The 15,354-nt window shown below is 54.0% G+C and overlaps 1 protein-coding gene across 2 annotated transcripts in view; it reads right to left on the bottom strand.

Moving 5' to 3' along the window:
• The window catches only part of LOC137438046 (uncharacterized), a 28,593-nt gene that overhangs the window by 8,240 nt on the left and 4,999 nt on the right, over positions 1-15,354 (bottom strand). The window contains exon 2 of one of the 2 annotated variants that reach the window (XM_068132920.2): positions 692-1,384. In XM_068132920.2, the coding sequence (XP_067989021.2) occupies positions 692-1,384 (693 nt within the window). Of the gene's footprint in view, positions 1-691; positions 1,421-15,354 lie in introns of both variants that reach the window. The other variant, XM_068132919.2, reaches the window with a different exon arrangement.

The following is a 15,354-nucleotide window of genomic DNA, read 5'->3' as shown; positions in this document are numbered from 1 at the left end:
GGAAAAGGAATGCGGATAGAGGGAAAAGGAATGTGGATAGAGGGGAAAGGAATGTGGATAGAGGGAAAAGGAATGTGGATAGAGGGAAAAGGAATGTGGCTAGAGGGAAAAGGAATGTGGATAGAGGGAAAAGGGGTGTGGATTGTGGATAGAGGGAAAGGGAATGTGGATCGAGGGAAAAGGGATGTGGATTGTGAACAGAGGTAAAAGGGATGTGGATAGAGGGAAAAGGAATGTGGATTGTGGATAAAGGGAAAAGGGATGTGGACAGAGGTAAAAGGGATGTGGATAGAGGTAAAAGGGGTGTGGATACATGGGAAAAGGAATGTGGATAGTGGATATAGCGAAAAAGGATGTGGGAAAAGGGATGTGGATAGAGGTAAAAGTGGTGTGGATACATGGGAAAAGGAATGTGGATAGAGGGAAAAGGAATGTGGATAGTGGATATAGCGAAAAAGGATGTGGGAAAAGGGATGTGGATTGTGGATATAGTGAAAAGGGTTGTCTGTCTGAATCCAACCCAGATATCAGCAGCTGAGATACAAGCTTTGCCTCTACCCAGCCTTCCTGTCCCATTAGTTTCCACATACATAATTTATAAGTCGGAAGTTAAGGTCAAATACATTGTTACAGTATGCACATCGTTGTGCATAATAGCATATTGACTTCATATTGTCATGTTGATCCTCACCTGGAGTTCCTCCTGCTTCCACATTATCCATTGCGTCGGCAACGCGGCACTCCTCCAATGGCTCTTCAATGTTGCTCAAGCCAGACTTTTCCTTCCGAATCCTTTCGCCTCGCCAACTCAGTTTCTGAGGCCACCATTGGCGGGGTCGTGAGCGGCGAGTATGCTTGTCCTCGGTGACGACACAGTCAGTGGCAGATCTCGCGTCCTCCACTTCCTCCATGGTGATTACCTCAAAGTCCGACTTGGCACTCACTCCATCGTTAGTTATAGACAGTTCCGCCACCTCTATTCCATTACTGCTCTGACGCTCAAGTTCATCACCCACTCCTGTGGAACTCGAGGAAGCCGTGCATGTTGGGTTTTGGATCTTGTCGTCACGGTCGATAACACATGTTGAGACTCGAGTATTACAGTCTTCTTCAGAGATGGCTGCAGGTAATACTGGGTGGCTTTTCTCAATTGTTTCATCAATCTCAACACATTGGCCTTCTGTACCATCACCACAAGTTTCTTCTGCACCTCCTTCACACTCAATCTCTGCAGACCGCACTCCATTATCAACCACTGTATCACTCTCATTCATTATATCATCACCTTTGTTCGGACAATGGGCAGTTGGACAGGGGTCTATGTCACCATCATGAGTACAGCTCATGCCACTCCGTTCTTCTTCATCCCCAATCGGCATCAAATCTGTAGGTGTCAGGGGTTCCAGGCTTTCAACTGCAGCTGTGGATTTAAATTCCAACAATGACAAATTGCTCAACTGAATCCTTGTGTTTTTCTTATTTTCATTCACAACCAACCATTACAACTTCACCGTTTATACTGTCGTGTCCCCGGAGTTAAGACCCCAAGAGGACGAATGGCCGAAATGAGCTTTACTCCGAGGCATAAACCAAAATTGGCGGTAGTGACATGCGAGGGAAGGTTCAAAGTCTGACCTGATCAGTAACACACGCAGGGGTTAATCCGAACCCACAAACACAAAGACAGGACAGCAAAATCCACAATACATGAAAAGTAAGATTCGACAAATAATGATTTAATTGAAGAAGTTGTGGACGGATTCAGACAAAATTTGGCAGCGATGTAGCGTATGTGACAAGGTTACTATAATTTGTGACAAGGTTACAATTCGATTTCGGTTTAGATCCGAATTCGGATCCGGTTACTATAATTTTTAAAGTGATTCTTCACCATTGGGAGATAGGGACCAAAACAATACATAGCAGGATATCTCAAAAAGTTGTGGACGGATTTGGATGAAACCTGGTGGAGAAGTTGTGTGTGTGGCAAGGAAGAATCGATTCAATTTTGGTGAAGATCCGGATCCGGTTCCAGCTAGTAGAATTATTTCAGCGATTCTTCACCATTGAGTGATATAGCTAACCAGGCGGAGGTATGAGTGCCCTTCTAATTCTGGTATGTCCTGATCTGTTCTGTGCTCTAGCTCTTCCATTAGCCTGTATTCTGTATAAAATAAAACGCATTACAAAGCTGCATGGGCCTGTGGTGAGCAGGAGAAACTCTTCTTTTATTGTCATTATGTCAAGAGATCTTCTGTTTGTTAGTTATTTGTCCATAATGCCATGGCACACCTTCTTGAATGTTCTAGAATTCTGATCCCTGCACCGTTTTCTGGCCAGTTTTTTCTGCCGTCGGCGTTGGTGGTGCTATGTCTTCGCCATAACTCTGGAGGGAATTTGCTCCCTCTGTCTACCATTTGCACAATACGTACCTCCACTCGCACTTTTGGCGGGGCTCTACGGCTATTTTGATGGAGCGTATGTGACTCTGTTAGCGATAATCGCGACTGACCTGGTGCCTGCACACCTCACGCCAACAGCAATCGGCCTCACGTATGGCATTCATGGTCTACCCTACCTCCTTGGTCCACCTCTTTCAGGTAATGACTGTTGCTGTCACATCCAAGAGTTGTCTCGTATGAGTTGTTCTGACCAGCCTCGGCGGTGTAATGGTTGGAGCGTCTGCTCTGAGATGGGCCTAATGTTCTCCTCTAGTAAGGGAACTCATATTATTATGTTTAGTGACTGCAAACAAAACAAGCTACAACTGCTGAGTCAGGCCTAACTCTAATTTACTGACTCGCTGTATAAAGTCTGTGGATGTAATGACGCATGTATGTTTATGCTGCAGGCTGGATGGTGGATCAAACTGACTCATACACAACCTCATTCCTATTCAGTGGCTCTGCAATACTAGCCAGTGCTATGTTGTTTGCTGTAGCAACTCTTGTCGTCTCAAACCCCGGGCCTGGTGGTGAAGCGAAGGCCTCTGGGCAAGAGGGCGAGCTAATATCCTCTGGGCTGAGTGGCAATGGAGCTTTTCCCAGACCGATTGGTGAAGCAACAGTTCCTGGAATGAATTGCGAGGGCGGTAGGCTCTGAACTACATGGCAGGGTGGCGGTCCCCTGACCTTGCTCGGACAGGGTAAATGGTTACTGTGGAACTGGTCCAGAAGTTACTCATAAATATGGTTAAATGCTTGGAGTGTGAACGCCATCATTTTGTTTTGGTGTGTGACCTCATCGGTCCCCTCAAAGGCATAGACTTGATTTATGCATTACAAAGATGCGAGCGATTGTCTTTTTCCACATTTGAATGCGGTTAGTGCAACTTAAGCGGAAGCAGGTGCATGTGCCAGAATGAAAACCCAATCCCACTCCTCCTCGCCTCCTCCAACACACCCCAAACAAATACACAACTCCCTTTCATGTAAATATGCAGTTTTTTCATGGTTTTAAACAAGTATTACAGCTATGGCCTATAATACTATATTTAATGTATGTACATGACGTTTTGCACACTGTAACATACTGAAATGTACCCTGTGTTTAAACATCATATGATTATTCGAGAAGTGTCTGTGTTTGTTTGTTTGTTTGTGTGACTTCTCTGCATTCCTGAACCCCAGGCCAAAATGAGTTGGAAACTAGTATTTGTACTCGGGGGTGGGGGGGGGGGGGGGGGGGGGGTGCCCGGTGACGGCTTTCGGCGGTAAAAAAAAAAAAAAAAACCAGAGTCTTGGGGGTTCAGGGTTGGGAGAGCACCCCAATTCTCTCTATGCAACTGTGTGTATGGCATAGTGTCACCTGGTGGAAGGAGACATACTAAAATAGGCCAATTCGGGGGAATGAATCCGTCCGAAAGAACGAGCTTTGCTCGTGATAAAAATCGCACTTGTTTTTATTGTTTTTTATCTGGAGCATTTTATTTGTACTTAAAAACATTTATTGTTCATTTGTGTTTAGGTGACTGAAACTCTGTGTGATCACATTATAGTATCATGCGTGGGTAGATATCGATGAAGAAGAAGAGTGGAGGATTGTTGCTGCCATAGGGTAGTGGGGTGAAGCGGGTAGGGGTTGGTGTGCTAAATTGAGAAAAGAGAGCAAAAGGAGAAGGTAGAGTAAAACGTTTTAGAGGCAAGAAGATGTTAGGAAGGGATAATAAAGCTTTTTCAAGGAGAACCTTTTAAATATAACAAGCACGAGAAGAAAAGTAGTGGAAATGTGCAAATCTTCTCTTATTACCTCCGCTACCAAAGGGGGATGGGGGTTATGTTTACACCCCTGTCTGTTTGTGAACAGGTTATCTCAAAAGGTTGTGGACGGATTCGGACGAAATTTGGTGGAGATGTTCGGTATGTGACACAGACGAAATTCTTCGATTTGGGTGAAGATCCAAATCTGGATACGATAATTATTTAATTTTCAAGTGATTCTTCACCATTGAGTGATAGGTCTAAAACCAATATATACAGTAGTAAAGCGCGGCGTTACGCGCGCTGCTTGCGAGCAAGGAGGAAGCGGACAAGCGGTAACTTATAAGCGTCTTTATTTCAGGAGCTCACTGTAACACTGGCCCGCTCCGGGCTGCGCGCCCGGTGTATATCATGAGGCCACGCCTACCCCTCGGGCGTGGCCGCCGTCCACTTGGTGCGCGGAATGATGTCACCACGCCAGTGGGCTTTTGTGTCCGCCACACGCGCCCCCCCAGAATTCCCGCGCACCTGGAGGGCCAGTTTGCGGGGCAGACGAATGACCCGGCCGAAGCGCCCCCTGGCGATCGGCGGCGTCCGGGGTGCAGGGATGCCAGGTGGGATGCCCCTGGCTGCCCCTGGGATGGGTGCAGGACCGGGGGGCGGCGTGGCGGCGGGGCTGGGCGGTGCCGGGGGTCCGCCCGCAGGGGGGCGGCCCCGATGTGGGGGTCGGGCCACTGGCGGTGGATGGTCCACGTCGAGGTGGGCCGGCTTGAGGCGGTCTACCGAAACGCGGTCAGGAGTACCGCCGATGTCCAGGGTGAAGTGCTTCGCCCTGGTCTCCAGCACGTGGAAAGGCCCGTCGTACGGGGGCCGCAGTGGTGTCCGGTGGGCATCGTGGTGGACGAAGACGTACTCCGCCGTGTGAAGCTCCGGGGCGACGTGCGTCGGTGGGTGCCCGTGGCATGCCGTTGGCACCGGGGCGAACCTCTGGGCGGTCTCTTGCAGAGCGGAGCGCTGCTGTGCCTTTATACATAGTAGGACCATGGTGCCGTGCCGTGGAGTGCCGTGGAGTCGGGGAGTGGTGCCGGGACCATGGTGCCGTGGAGTCGGGGAGGAACTCGCCCGGCACCCGCAGCGGTTGCCCGAAGACCAACTCCGCCGCGGATGCGCGCAGGTCCTCCTTGGGCGCCGTCCGGAGGCCCAGCAGGACCCAGGGGAGCCTGTCGACCCAGCCGCCGTCGCGGAGGGTGGCCCGGAGCGCGGCCTTCAATGAGCGGTGAAATCGCTCACACAGGCCGTTAGCCTTGGGGTGGTAGGCCGTGGTTCGGTGCAGCCGGACCCCGAGCCCCTGCGTGACCGCCCCCCAGAGCTCCGAGGTGAACTGGGGGCCGCGGTCGGACGAGATGTCTGAGGGGGCGCCGAACCGGGCGACCCAGGTGGCGATGAAAGCCTGCGCGACATCGGCCGCCGTTGTCGACGCCAAGGGCACGGCCTCCGGCCACCGGGTGGTGCGGTCCACCATGGTGAGGACGTAGGTGAAACCCCGCGAGGGGGGCAGAGGTCCCACCAGGTCCACGTGGACGTGGTCAAACCGGCGTTCCGGCACCGTGAACGGGGCCAACGGGGCCTGGGTGTGCCGGTGCACCTTGGCGCGCTGGCATGCGAGGCACGTCCTGGCCCAGCCGCGGACGGCCTTCCGGAGGCCATGCCAGACGAACTTGTCGGCGATCAGCCTTTGGGAGGCCCTCGCGCCCGGGTGGGACAGGCCGTGGATGGCGTCAAACACCTGGCGCTGCCAGCCCGCGGGCACGATGGGGCGAGGACGCCCGAGGGAGACGTCGCACAAGAGGGCCGCGCCCGCGCCGTCGAACGCCACCTCGGTGACGCGGAGGCCCATGACGGCGGTCCTCAAGGCCTGGACGTCGGGGTCAGCGGCCTGGTCCGCTGCCATCCGGGCATAGTCGATGCCGAGGTGGACTGCGTGGGCGACGGCCCGGGAAAGGCAATCCGCCACCGGGTTGTCCTTCCCCGCGACGTGCTGGATGTCCGTCGTGTACTCGGACACGGCCGAGAGGTGACGCTGCTGCCGGGCCGACCACGGCTCGGTGACCTTGCCCATCGCGAAGATCAGTGGCTTGTGGTCGACGAAGGCAGTGAACGCACGGCCCTCGAGCAGATGGCGGAAGTGCCTGACCGCCAAGTGAAGCCCGAGCAACTCGCGGTCGAAGGTACTGTAACGGCGTTCGGGCGGGCGAAGCTGCCGGCTAAAGAACGCCAGCGGTTGCCAAGCTCCACGCACCCATTGCTCGTGCACCGCGCCCACCGCGTAGTCCGAGGCATCGGTGGTGAGGGCGATCGGTGCATCGGGCGCCGGGTGTGCGAGCATGGTGGCGTTAGCCAAGGCGAGCTTCGCGCCCGTGAACGCCGTGTCCATCTGCTCGGTCCAGGTAACGTCGCCTTTGCCCGGCTTACCTCGGAGAGCTTCGTGCAGGGGGCGCAGGAGCTGGGCGATACGGGGCAGGAACCGATGGTAAAAGTTCACCATGCCCAGGAACTCCTGCAGCCCTCTGATTGTGCGGGGGCGCGGAAACCCCTTCACCGCCTCCACCTTGGCCGGCAGGGGGACGGCTCCGTGCCTGGTGACACGGTGCTCCAGAAAATCGATTATGGTGGCGCCGAACTGGCACTTTGCGGGGTTCACAATCAGGCCATGCTGGCCCAGGCGTTCGAAGAGCGTGCGGAGGTGGCGTAGGTGCTCTTCGCGGGACGCGCTGGCGACGAGGATATCGTCCAGGTAGACGTAGACAAAATCCAAGTCACGCAGGACGCTGTCCATCAGTCGCTGGAACGCCTGAGCCGCATTCTTCAGACCGAAGGGCATGCGCAGGAACTCGAAGAGTCTGAATGGCGTGATGACCGCCGTCTTCGGGACGTCCTCCGGCCTGACGGGGACCTGATGGTAGCCGCGTATGAGGTCCACCTTCGAGAAGAAGGACATGCCCGCCAAACGGGCGGAAAAGTCCTGAATGTGGGGGACGGGGTAGCGGTCGGGAGTCGTGGCGTCATTGAGACGGCGATAGTCCCCGCACGGTCGCCATCCCCCGCCGGGCTTCGGCACGATGTGCAGCGGCGACGCCCAAGCGCTCTCTGAGCGCCGAACGATGCCGAGTCGCTCCAGGGTAGCGAACCCCGCTTTTGCCACCGCCAGCTTCGTCGGCTCGAGGCGGCGTGCCCGGGCGTAGACCGGTGGCCTGACGGTGGGGATGTGATGGGCCACCCCGTGCTTGACGGCCCCCGCCGAGAAGGTGGGCCGCGTGAGGGCCGGGAAGCCGGCGAGGAGGCGGGTGAATGCGTCCGCTGCCGGAAGCGTACAGACCAACGTGGCCGGAACCGAACCGTTCGGCAAGCCGCTTGGCAAGCCGCTCGTTGAGCTGGGCAACGCACAAGCGAGCGAGCTGAACGTCTCGGCCTGGACAAGACGTCTGCGCTTGACGTCGACCAGGAGCCCATTAGCGCACAGGAAGTCCGCGCCAAGCAGTGCCATGGGCACGTCGGCGGTGACGAACGTCCATCGGAAAACCTGGCCTCCGAACCGCAGAGAGAGGCAGCGTTTTCCGTACGTACGGATGGGCATCCCGTTCGCGGCAAGCAGCGCGGGGCCCCCACCCGCGGCGTGCTTGTCTGACGTGCCGGCGGGAACGACACTCACCTGCGCTCCCGTGTCGCACAGGTAACGGCGCCTGGAGAAGGTGTCCGTTATGAACAGCAGGCTGCTCGAACGGCCGGCGCTCATCGCCACTATTGAACGCCGGCCCAGGCGTTTCCCGACCTGTTGAAGGAGCATGGCGGATGACACTGCCGAGCTTCGTGGCCGAACTTGGCGTGGAACCAGCACCAGGTGGTGGAGCTGGAGGAGCGCGGCTGGCTCCGCCAGGCCGGTGGAGTTGGCGGGTTTCCCCGCGGTGGCGGTTTTCGCCGCTGCGGTGGGCGGGGCGTGGCGGCGGTCATGAGGTGCGTATCAGCATGCTGCGTATGCTGTATAAGCTGATGCTGTGGATCAGCAGCATCAGCAGCAGCATCAGCAGCATCAGCCACGAGGGCCGTGACGGCCACGCCGACTCTCGCCCGCGTGTCCGAAGCGGCGAAGTACTTGTCCGCCTCGGCTGCCAATGCTCGGGGTTCCGTTAGCCCGGTCCCGGCCAACGCGAGGCGAACCTGCGCTGGAAGTTGGCGACGGAAAAGCGCCCGGAATAGAGAACCGGGGGCTTCGTCGCCCAACAGTGACAGCATATGGTCCATTCGGACCGACGGGCGCGTGTCACCGAGCTCGGGGAGATCCAGGAGGCGGTCGGCCCGTGCGTCGTCCGTGAGGCCGAACGTGGCTAGGAGTAGCCGCTTGAGTGCCTCGTACTTGTGGCCGTCCGGTGGGTGGCGAAGGACGGACACAACTCGAGCGGCCGTGCCGGGCCCGAGGGAGGCGACGACGTGGCAATAGCGCGTGTCATCGCCGGTGAGGCGCCGAAGCTGAAATTGGGCTTCGGCCTGGACGAACCAGACTTCGGCCCGAGCCTCCCAAAATTCGGGAAGTTTGATGAAGTTGGCCATGGCAATGGCGTCGCGTGTGGAAGGATCGCTCCGGCAGATCCAACGTCAAGGGGGTCACCAGTAAAGCGCGGCGTTACGCGCGCTGCTTGCGAGCAAGGAGGAAGCGGACAAGCGGTAACTTATAAGCGTCTTTATTTCAGGAGCTCACTGTAACACTGGCCCGCTCCGGGCTGCGCGCCCGGTGTATATCATGAGGCCACGCCTACCCCTCGGGCGTGGCCACCGCCCACTTGGTGCGCGGAATGATGTCACCACGCCAGTGGGCTTTTGTGTCCGCCACAGTAGCACGATATCTCAAAACGTTGTGGACGACTTATGACTATACTTGGTGGACAAGTTGGTTAGGTGACAAGAACAAGCCGATTAGATTTTGCTTCATGTCGGAATCCAGATCCGGCCTATCAGTGGGATACAAAACATAAACTTTCAGCCTGGCGTAGGTATGCGCTCTACCTGAGTGCCGTTCTAGTTATTATTATTATTTACTTGGAACAAAAAATTGTGTTGGTTTAATATTACAGATGCCTGCTTTAAAAGCTTGTCTTTGTGTGATTGAAGAAGAAGAAGAAGAGGGAGAAGAAGAAGCAGGACCACCAGCTTAAATTTAGCGGTTCCTGCTGTCGAAGAAAAAAAAACAACATTATCGTTCGAAAGATACTAATCGATTGACTTGGAACAAAAATTTGTGTTGGTTTAATTCTCAGATGCCTGCTTTAAAAGCTTGTCTTTGAGGGATTGAAGAAGAAGAAGCAGCAGGACCACCAGCTTTAATTTAGCGGTTCCTGCTGTCGAAGAATAAAAAAAAACATTATCGTTCGAAAGATAATAATCGATTGACTTGGAACAAAAATTTGTGTCCGTTTAACCATAAGCGTGCCAGTTTTAGAATACGTGGTCCAGTTTGGGAGAAGATGAAGCAGAAATGGGAACTTAACACAGCGGTTCCAAAGGTAACATTTGTTATTCTTCGACTGCAGGAACACTTAAAGACACGGAAGGAACACACAGATTATACAGAGCAATACTTTTCGAATCAATATAAAAATATATGAAATTACATGGAAGGACCACATAAATAACAAAAACCACAGCCACAACAGCAGCCCCAACAATGACACATGCTCTCTCATATCGAGCTTCCTCCCCGACTGCTCTATCTCTATAATTATTGAAGGTTCAACAACTCCCTCCTTCCCTATCAACAGCGGTGCCCCTCGGGGTTCTGTCCTGTCTCCAACACTCTTCCTCCTTTTTATCAATGACCTTTCTTCTACAAATACCATAACCAAATGCACTCATATGGGATGACTCGACATTACATTCCTCCATGTTTTTCCCATCTGCCCCATCTTCCCTCACTCGATCTACATCTCGTTTCATCACAGCCATCCTTTTAAATTTGGATTTGGACAAGATTTCCCAGTGGGGCAAATGTAATCAGATTGAGTTTAATGTTTCTAAAACTCAATTTCCTCCCATCTCTCTCGAAAACTCATCAACTCCCCAATCTCCTTTGAAAGCTTCACAATTACAACAATTACAATTCAATACACCTACTAGGTATTACCCTAACATCAAATTTATCCTGCAATCCACACATTACACAAATAGCTAAGTCTGCCACAAACAAAATAGGAGTCCTGTTCAGATGTTAAAGATTCTTCTCCTCTCAACAGTTGCTTCAACCATATAAAGGATTGATTTGTCCTTGTATAGAGTACTGCTCTCACTTCTGGGGAGGTTCTAGCTCCACATACTTACTGGACAGAATTGAATCCAAAGTAATCCGACTTATCAACTCTCCCAGTCTGACCTCAAAACTCGACCCGCTCGTACTACGTCGCAAAGTTGGTTCTCTTTCTCTTTTCTACAGATATTACTTCGGTTTCTGCTCCCAATAACTTGCTGCCTGTAATCCTCCACCATTAGCGAGACCACGGAATACTCGACAAGCCACCACATCGCATGATTATTGTGTGGCCATTGGCAACTCAAGGGTGGCCGGTTATGTTTGTTTCTTCCCCTCCATGCCAAACTCTGGAACTCTTTGCCTTCCCATGTCTTTCCAAACACTTATGATCTTCCCCTTTTCAAAAAGCAGATTTATTACTTCCTCAAAAACTCTTAGACTAATCTCTCTTTTTCTTCACTTTTCTATCAATGCAGCTTATTTATTTCAGGCCTGGCCTCGATGAGGACTATATAATCCGTAAATGGAGCCTTCAAAATAAAAACATATGTTGGCACTACTAGTGCAAGCTGGATGGGCCAAATAGCGTCTTCCTATGTCAACGTTTATTGTTATTTTTTGTATGCATAGTCTAGGCTCGTGGAAGATCTAGCAGTATGAGTACACTGAATGGATCATGACAGCAGAGCTGAGACATGACAGCAGAGCTCTGCTGTTGGTGTCAAAAACACCAACACCACAGCTGAGACCAAAACAGAGGGAAGCGGAGAAAGAACGTGTGTGGGGATAGTCAGGTTCACTTTGTTTTTTCGTTCAAAATCATGGTAGATTAGCAAACCTATACATTTTTGGAAACGTTATTACATGGAAAATCTGAAAATCAATGTTTACATTTGCCAATTCCTACCAATTCGATTCGACCATTTCGACCAATTCGACCAATTCCATTCGACCAATTCGACCAATTCCATTCGACCAATTCGACCATTCGACCATTCGACCAATCGCTTCGATCGACCATTCGACCAGTCGACCAATTCGATCGATTCGATTTGCCAATCAATTTGACCGACCTTTGCTTGTGTGGAACGGACTGTGAAAACGATGCGGACTATATTGTCGGATACGACACACAGGACAGTGATGACGAACTCTAAATGGCATATTCTGTAATCGTGTATGTTTGATGCCATTGACTGCCTGTGTATATTTTGTCATTGACTGCCTGTGTAGATGTGAAGTTATACCGACTGCATGTGTATATATGATTTTGCTGACTGCCTGTGTATGTTTGGTGATATGAATTATTGTGACACATTTTGATGTTATTAACTGCCTGTACAAAATGATAACATGTATTTGATTATGCAACCTATCGCGAATATAAAGACAGTATTTTGCAATTCAAAACCTTTGATTCGTGTCTTACCATTCCCCATAGCACTAATTTGATACTTCCATTGGATTCCTTGTCCCTGAAAATATAGGTTTAGTATATTTTAAAAAGTTTTTAGGGTAATTAGAGGCAGAAATAGAACAAAATATGTATTTTACAGTGGCCATTTTGAAAATCCAAAATGGCCGCCATACAGGTATCTCTCCAAATGTAAACACTGATTTTTAGTTTCCTTATGCTATAACCTTTCCAAAAATGTATAGGTTTGCTCATCTACCATGATTTTGAACGAAATATAATTTATTGACATAGTGAACCTGACTAGGAGGAATGGCAGGCAGGAGAGGATGCATGCGATGAACAAGATGGATACAGAAGGGAACTTTCAGGATGGGAAAACTGGAAAGTTCCTTGTAACACAACTCATCTAATAATATAAGTTGGGTCACCCGATCAGGATCGGGTTATTGAGACCTTAGCAAACCATCACAAAAATTGATGTTTAAAGCCGCAGAAATAACTAGAACGGCACTCAGTAGAGAGCATACCTCGATAATACCTTGGCCTGGTGAACAGTTTACGTTTTGTATCTCAGAGTAGACCAGAAAATCAGAATAAAGAATTACTTTTAATCAAAATGAATCACAGGAATCACCATAGGTCCAATCTTTTATACCCTTGTAGCGGTTACCGCTGGATGTACATAATCGCCTTGCACCGGCCAGAACATGGCCAGACGCGCCTCACCCGGGCATGCCCGGACTCACTGTTCCCGTGCACGCCCGAACCTCCCGGGCACGCCCGGTCTCGTCTTTCCCGGGCATGCCCGCTCTCGCCTTTCCAGGGCTCGCCCAGAGCGTCCGGGCATGCCCGCTATCGCCTTTCCAGGGCTCGCCCAGAGTGTCCGGGCATGCCCGCTATCGCCTTTCCAGGGCACGCCCAGAGCGTCCGGGCATGCCCGCTATCGCCTTTCCAGGGCTCGCCCAGAGCGTCCGGGCATGCCCGCTATCGCCTTTCCAGTGCTCGCCCAGAGCGCCCGGGCACGCCCAGCCTCGACTTGCCAGGCCGCAGCCAAACACGCCCGGGCAGGTCCAGACTCGCCTTTCCAAGGCTCGCCCTTGATACCCGGGCATGCCCGGTATAGCTTTTGCCGGGCAAACTTCCCGACATAAATGTGTATATATATTGTTGCCCGAAAAACGGGCTTGTGAGAATACCTGAGCTGTTTTGTTTCAATAAAGCAACTCGGACGAATTCCGTCTTTGGTCGCGTCAATTCTTTCGACTCGCGTTGGAGCGCAGTTCCTTCATTGGTGACCTACCGACATGGATACGGCAGTGACGCTTAAACTGCCTACCTTCTGGGAGACTCACGTGGCTGTTTGGTTCGCCCAGGCGGACTCCCAGTTCGCCCTGCGAGGCATCACCGCGGACGACACCCGCTTCCACCATGTTGTGGCGGCGCTCGGTTCCACCACCGCGGCCCGCGCCTTGAGCCTCCTCCAGCACCCGCCGGCTGCTGACAAATACGACGCGCTGAAGACGCTCCTCCTCGGCGCTTTCGCCCTCTCACCGGCAGCACGCGCACGGCGCCTGCTTGACCTGCCCGAGCTCGGCGACACGCGCCCGTCGGAGCGCATGGACTATATGCTCTCGTTGCTCGGCGAGCACTCTCCGGCATTCCTGTTCCGGGAGCTGTTCCTCCGTCAGCTGCCTAACCCGGTACGCCTCGCCCTGGCTGGCACGTTGATCACGGATTCCCGCGCCCTCGCCAGGGAAGCCGATAAGATCTCCTCGGCGGGCCAGCACATCGGCGCGGTTACCTGGAGCCCGCCGCCGTCCGAGGCGACGCCCACGACGCCCGAGCGCCCTGCGCGGTTGGAGGCCGAACTGCCGGTGCAACTGGCGGCCACCACGCCGCACCGCCCGCTTCCGACACGACGGCCGGGGCCTCCACCTGACCGGGCGTGGTGTTATTACCACGCCAGGTTCGGACACAAGGCTCGGACGTGCCGGCCCCCGTGCACTTTTGGCAGGTCGGGAAACGGCCGGGCCGGCGTTCATTCCCAGCCATGAGCGCCGGCCACTCGGGCAACTTGCTGTTTATTCGGGACAAAGCGTCTGGACGGCGTTTCCTGTGCGACACCGGCGCCCAACTGAGCGTCATACCTGCCTCCGAGCAGGACAGGCTGGACGCAGTTTGCGGCCCCTCTTTGGTCGCTGCTAATGGCTCGGCCATACGCACTTTCGGCCCACGCGTCGTCACCCTCTGCTTCGGCAGCCAGCGCTTTCAATGGACTTTTGTTACCGCCAGCGTCCCCGTGGCTTTGCTGGGCGCCGACTTCCTCTGCGCGCACGGGCTGCTGGTCGACGTCAAACGACGTCGCCTTGTCCACGCCGAGACCTTCAGCTCCCTGGCGTGCACAATGAGCAGCTCCGCGCCGACCGAACTGGCGTGCGCCCTCCCGGCAACGAACGAGTTCGCTCGCCTGCTCGTGGAATTCCCGGCCCTCACGCGGCCGACGTTTTCGGCCGTCGCGGTGCGGCACGGGATCGAGCACCACATACCCACTACGGGCCCGCCGGTCTACGCCAGGGCCCGCCGCCTCGAGCCAGCCAAGCTCGCCGTGGCAAAGGCCGAATTCGACGCGTTGGAGCACCTCGGCATCGTGCGGCGCTCCGATAGCGCGTGGGCCTCGCCACTGCACATCGTGCCAAAGCCGGGGGGTGGATGGCGCCCGTGTGGCGACTACCGCCGTCTCAATGACGCTACCACCCCCGACAGGTACCCGATCCCGCATATTCAGGACTTTTCCGCCCGTTTGGCGGGACGGGTCATCTTTTCGAAAATTGACCTGATACGGGGCTACCACCAGGTACCTGTCCGGGCGGCCGACGTCCCGAAGACGGCCGTCATCACGCCGTTCGGCCTGTTCGAATTTTTGCGGATGCCGTTTGGCCTCAAGAACGCGGCCCAGGCGTTCCAGCGCTTGATGGACGGCGTGCTGCGCGACCTGCCGTTTCTTTTCGTCTATGTGGACGACATCCTCGTCGCCAGCACGTCCCGTGCCGAGCACCTCCTCCACCTCCGAACACTGTTCGGTCGCCTCAGCGAGCACGGCTTAATTGTCAACCCGGTCAAATGCCACTTCGGCGCGACGACCGTTGACTTTTTGGGCCACCGCATCACCAAGACCGGGGCCGTGCCGCTGCCGACCAAGGTCGAGGCCATCACCACGTTCCCGCGTCCCCGTTCCATCAAGGCCCTCCAAGAGTTCCTCGGCATGGTGAATTTTTATCACCGATTCGTGCCCCGCGCTGCTCAGCTCATGCGGCCCCTTTACGAGGCCCTCCGGGGCAAGCCGGCCAAGCATGACATTGTTTGGTCCGCGGCCATGGACGCGGCCTTCGCCAGTGCCAAATGGGCCCTCGCCGACGCAACGCTGCTGGCTCACCCGGTGCTCA

The sequence above is a fragment of the Myxine glutinosa genome, chromosome 12 (assembly GCF_964187855.1).
Source record: "Myxine glutinosa chromosome 12, kmMyxGlut1.1, whole genome shotgun sequence".
NCBI classification, from domain to species: domain Eukaryota; kingdom Metazoa; phylum Chordata; class Myxini; order Myxiniformes; family Myxinidae; genus Myxine; species Myxine glutinosa.
This window is presented reverse-complemented; position numbering and strand designations above follow the sequence as displayed.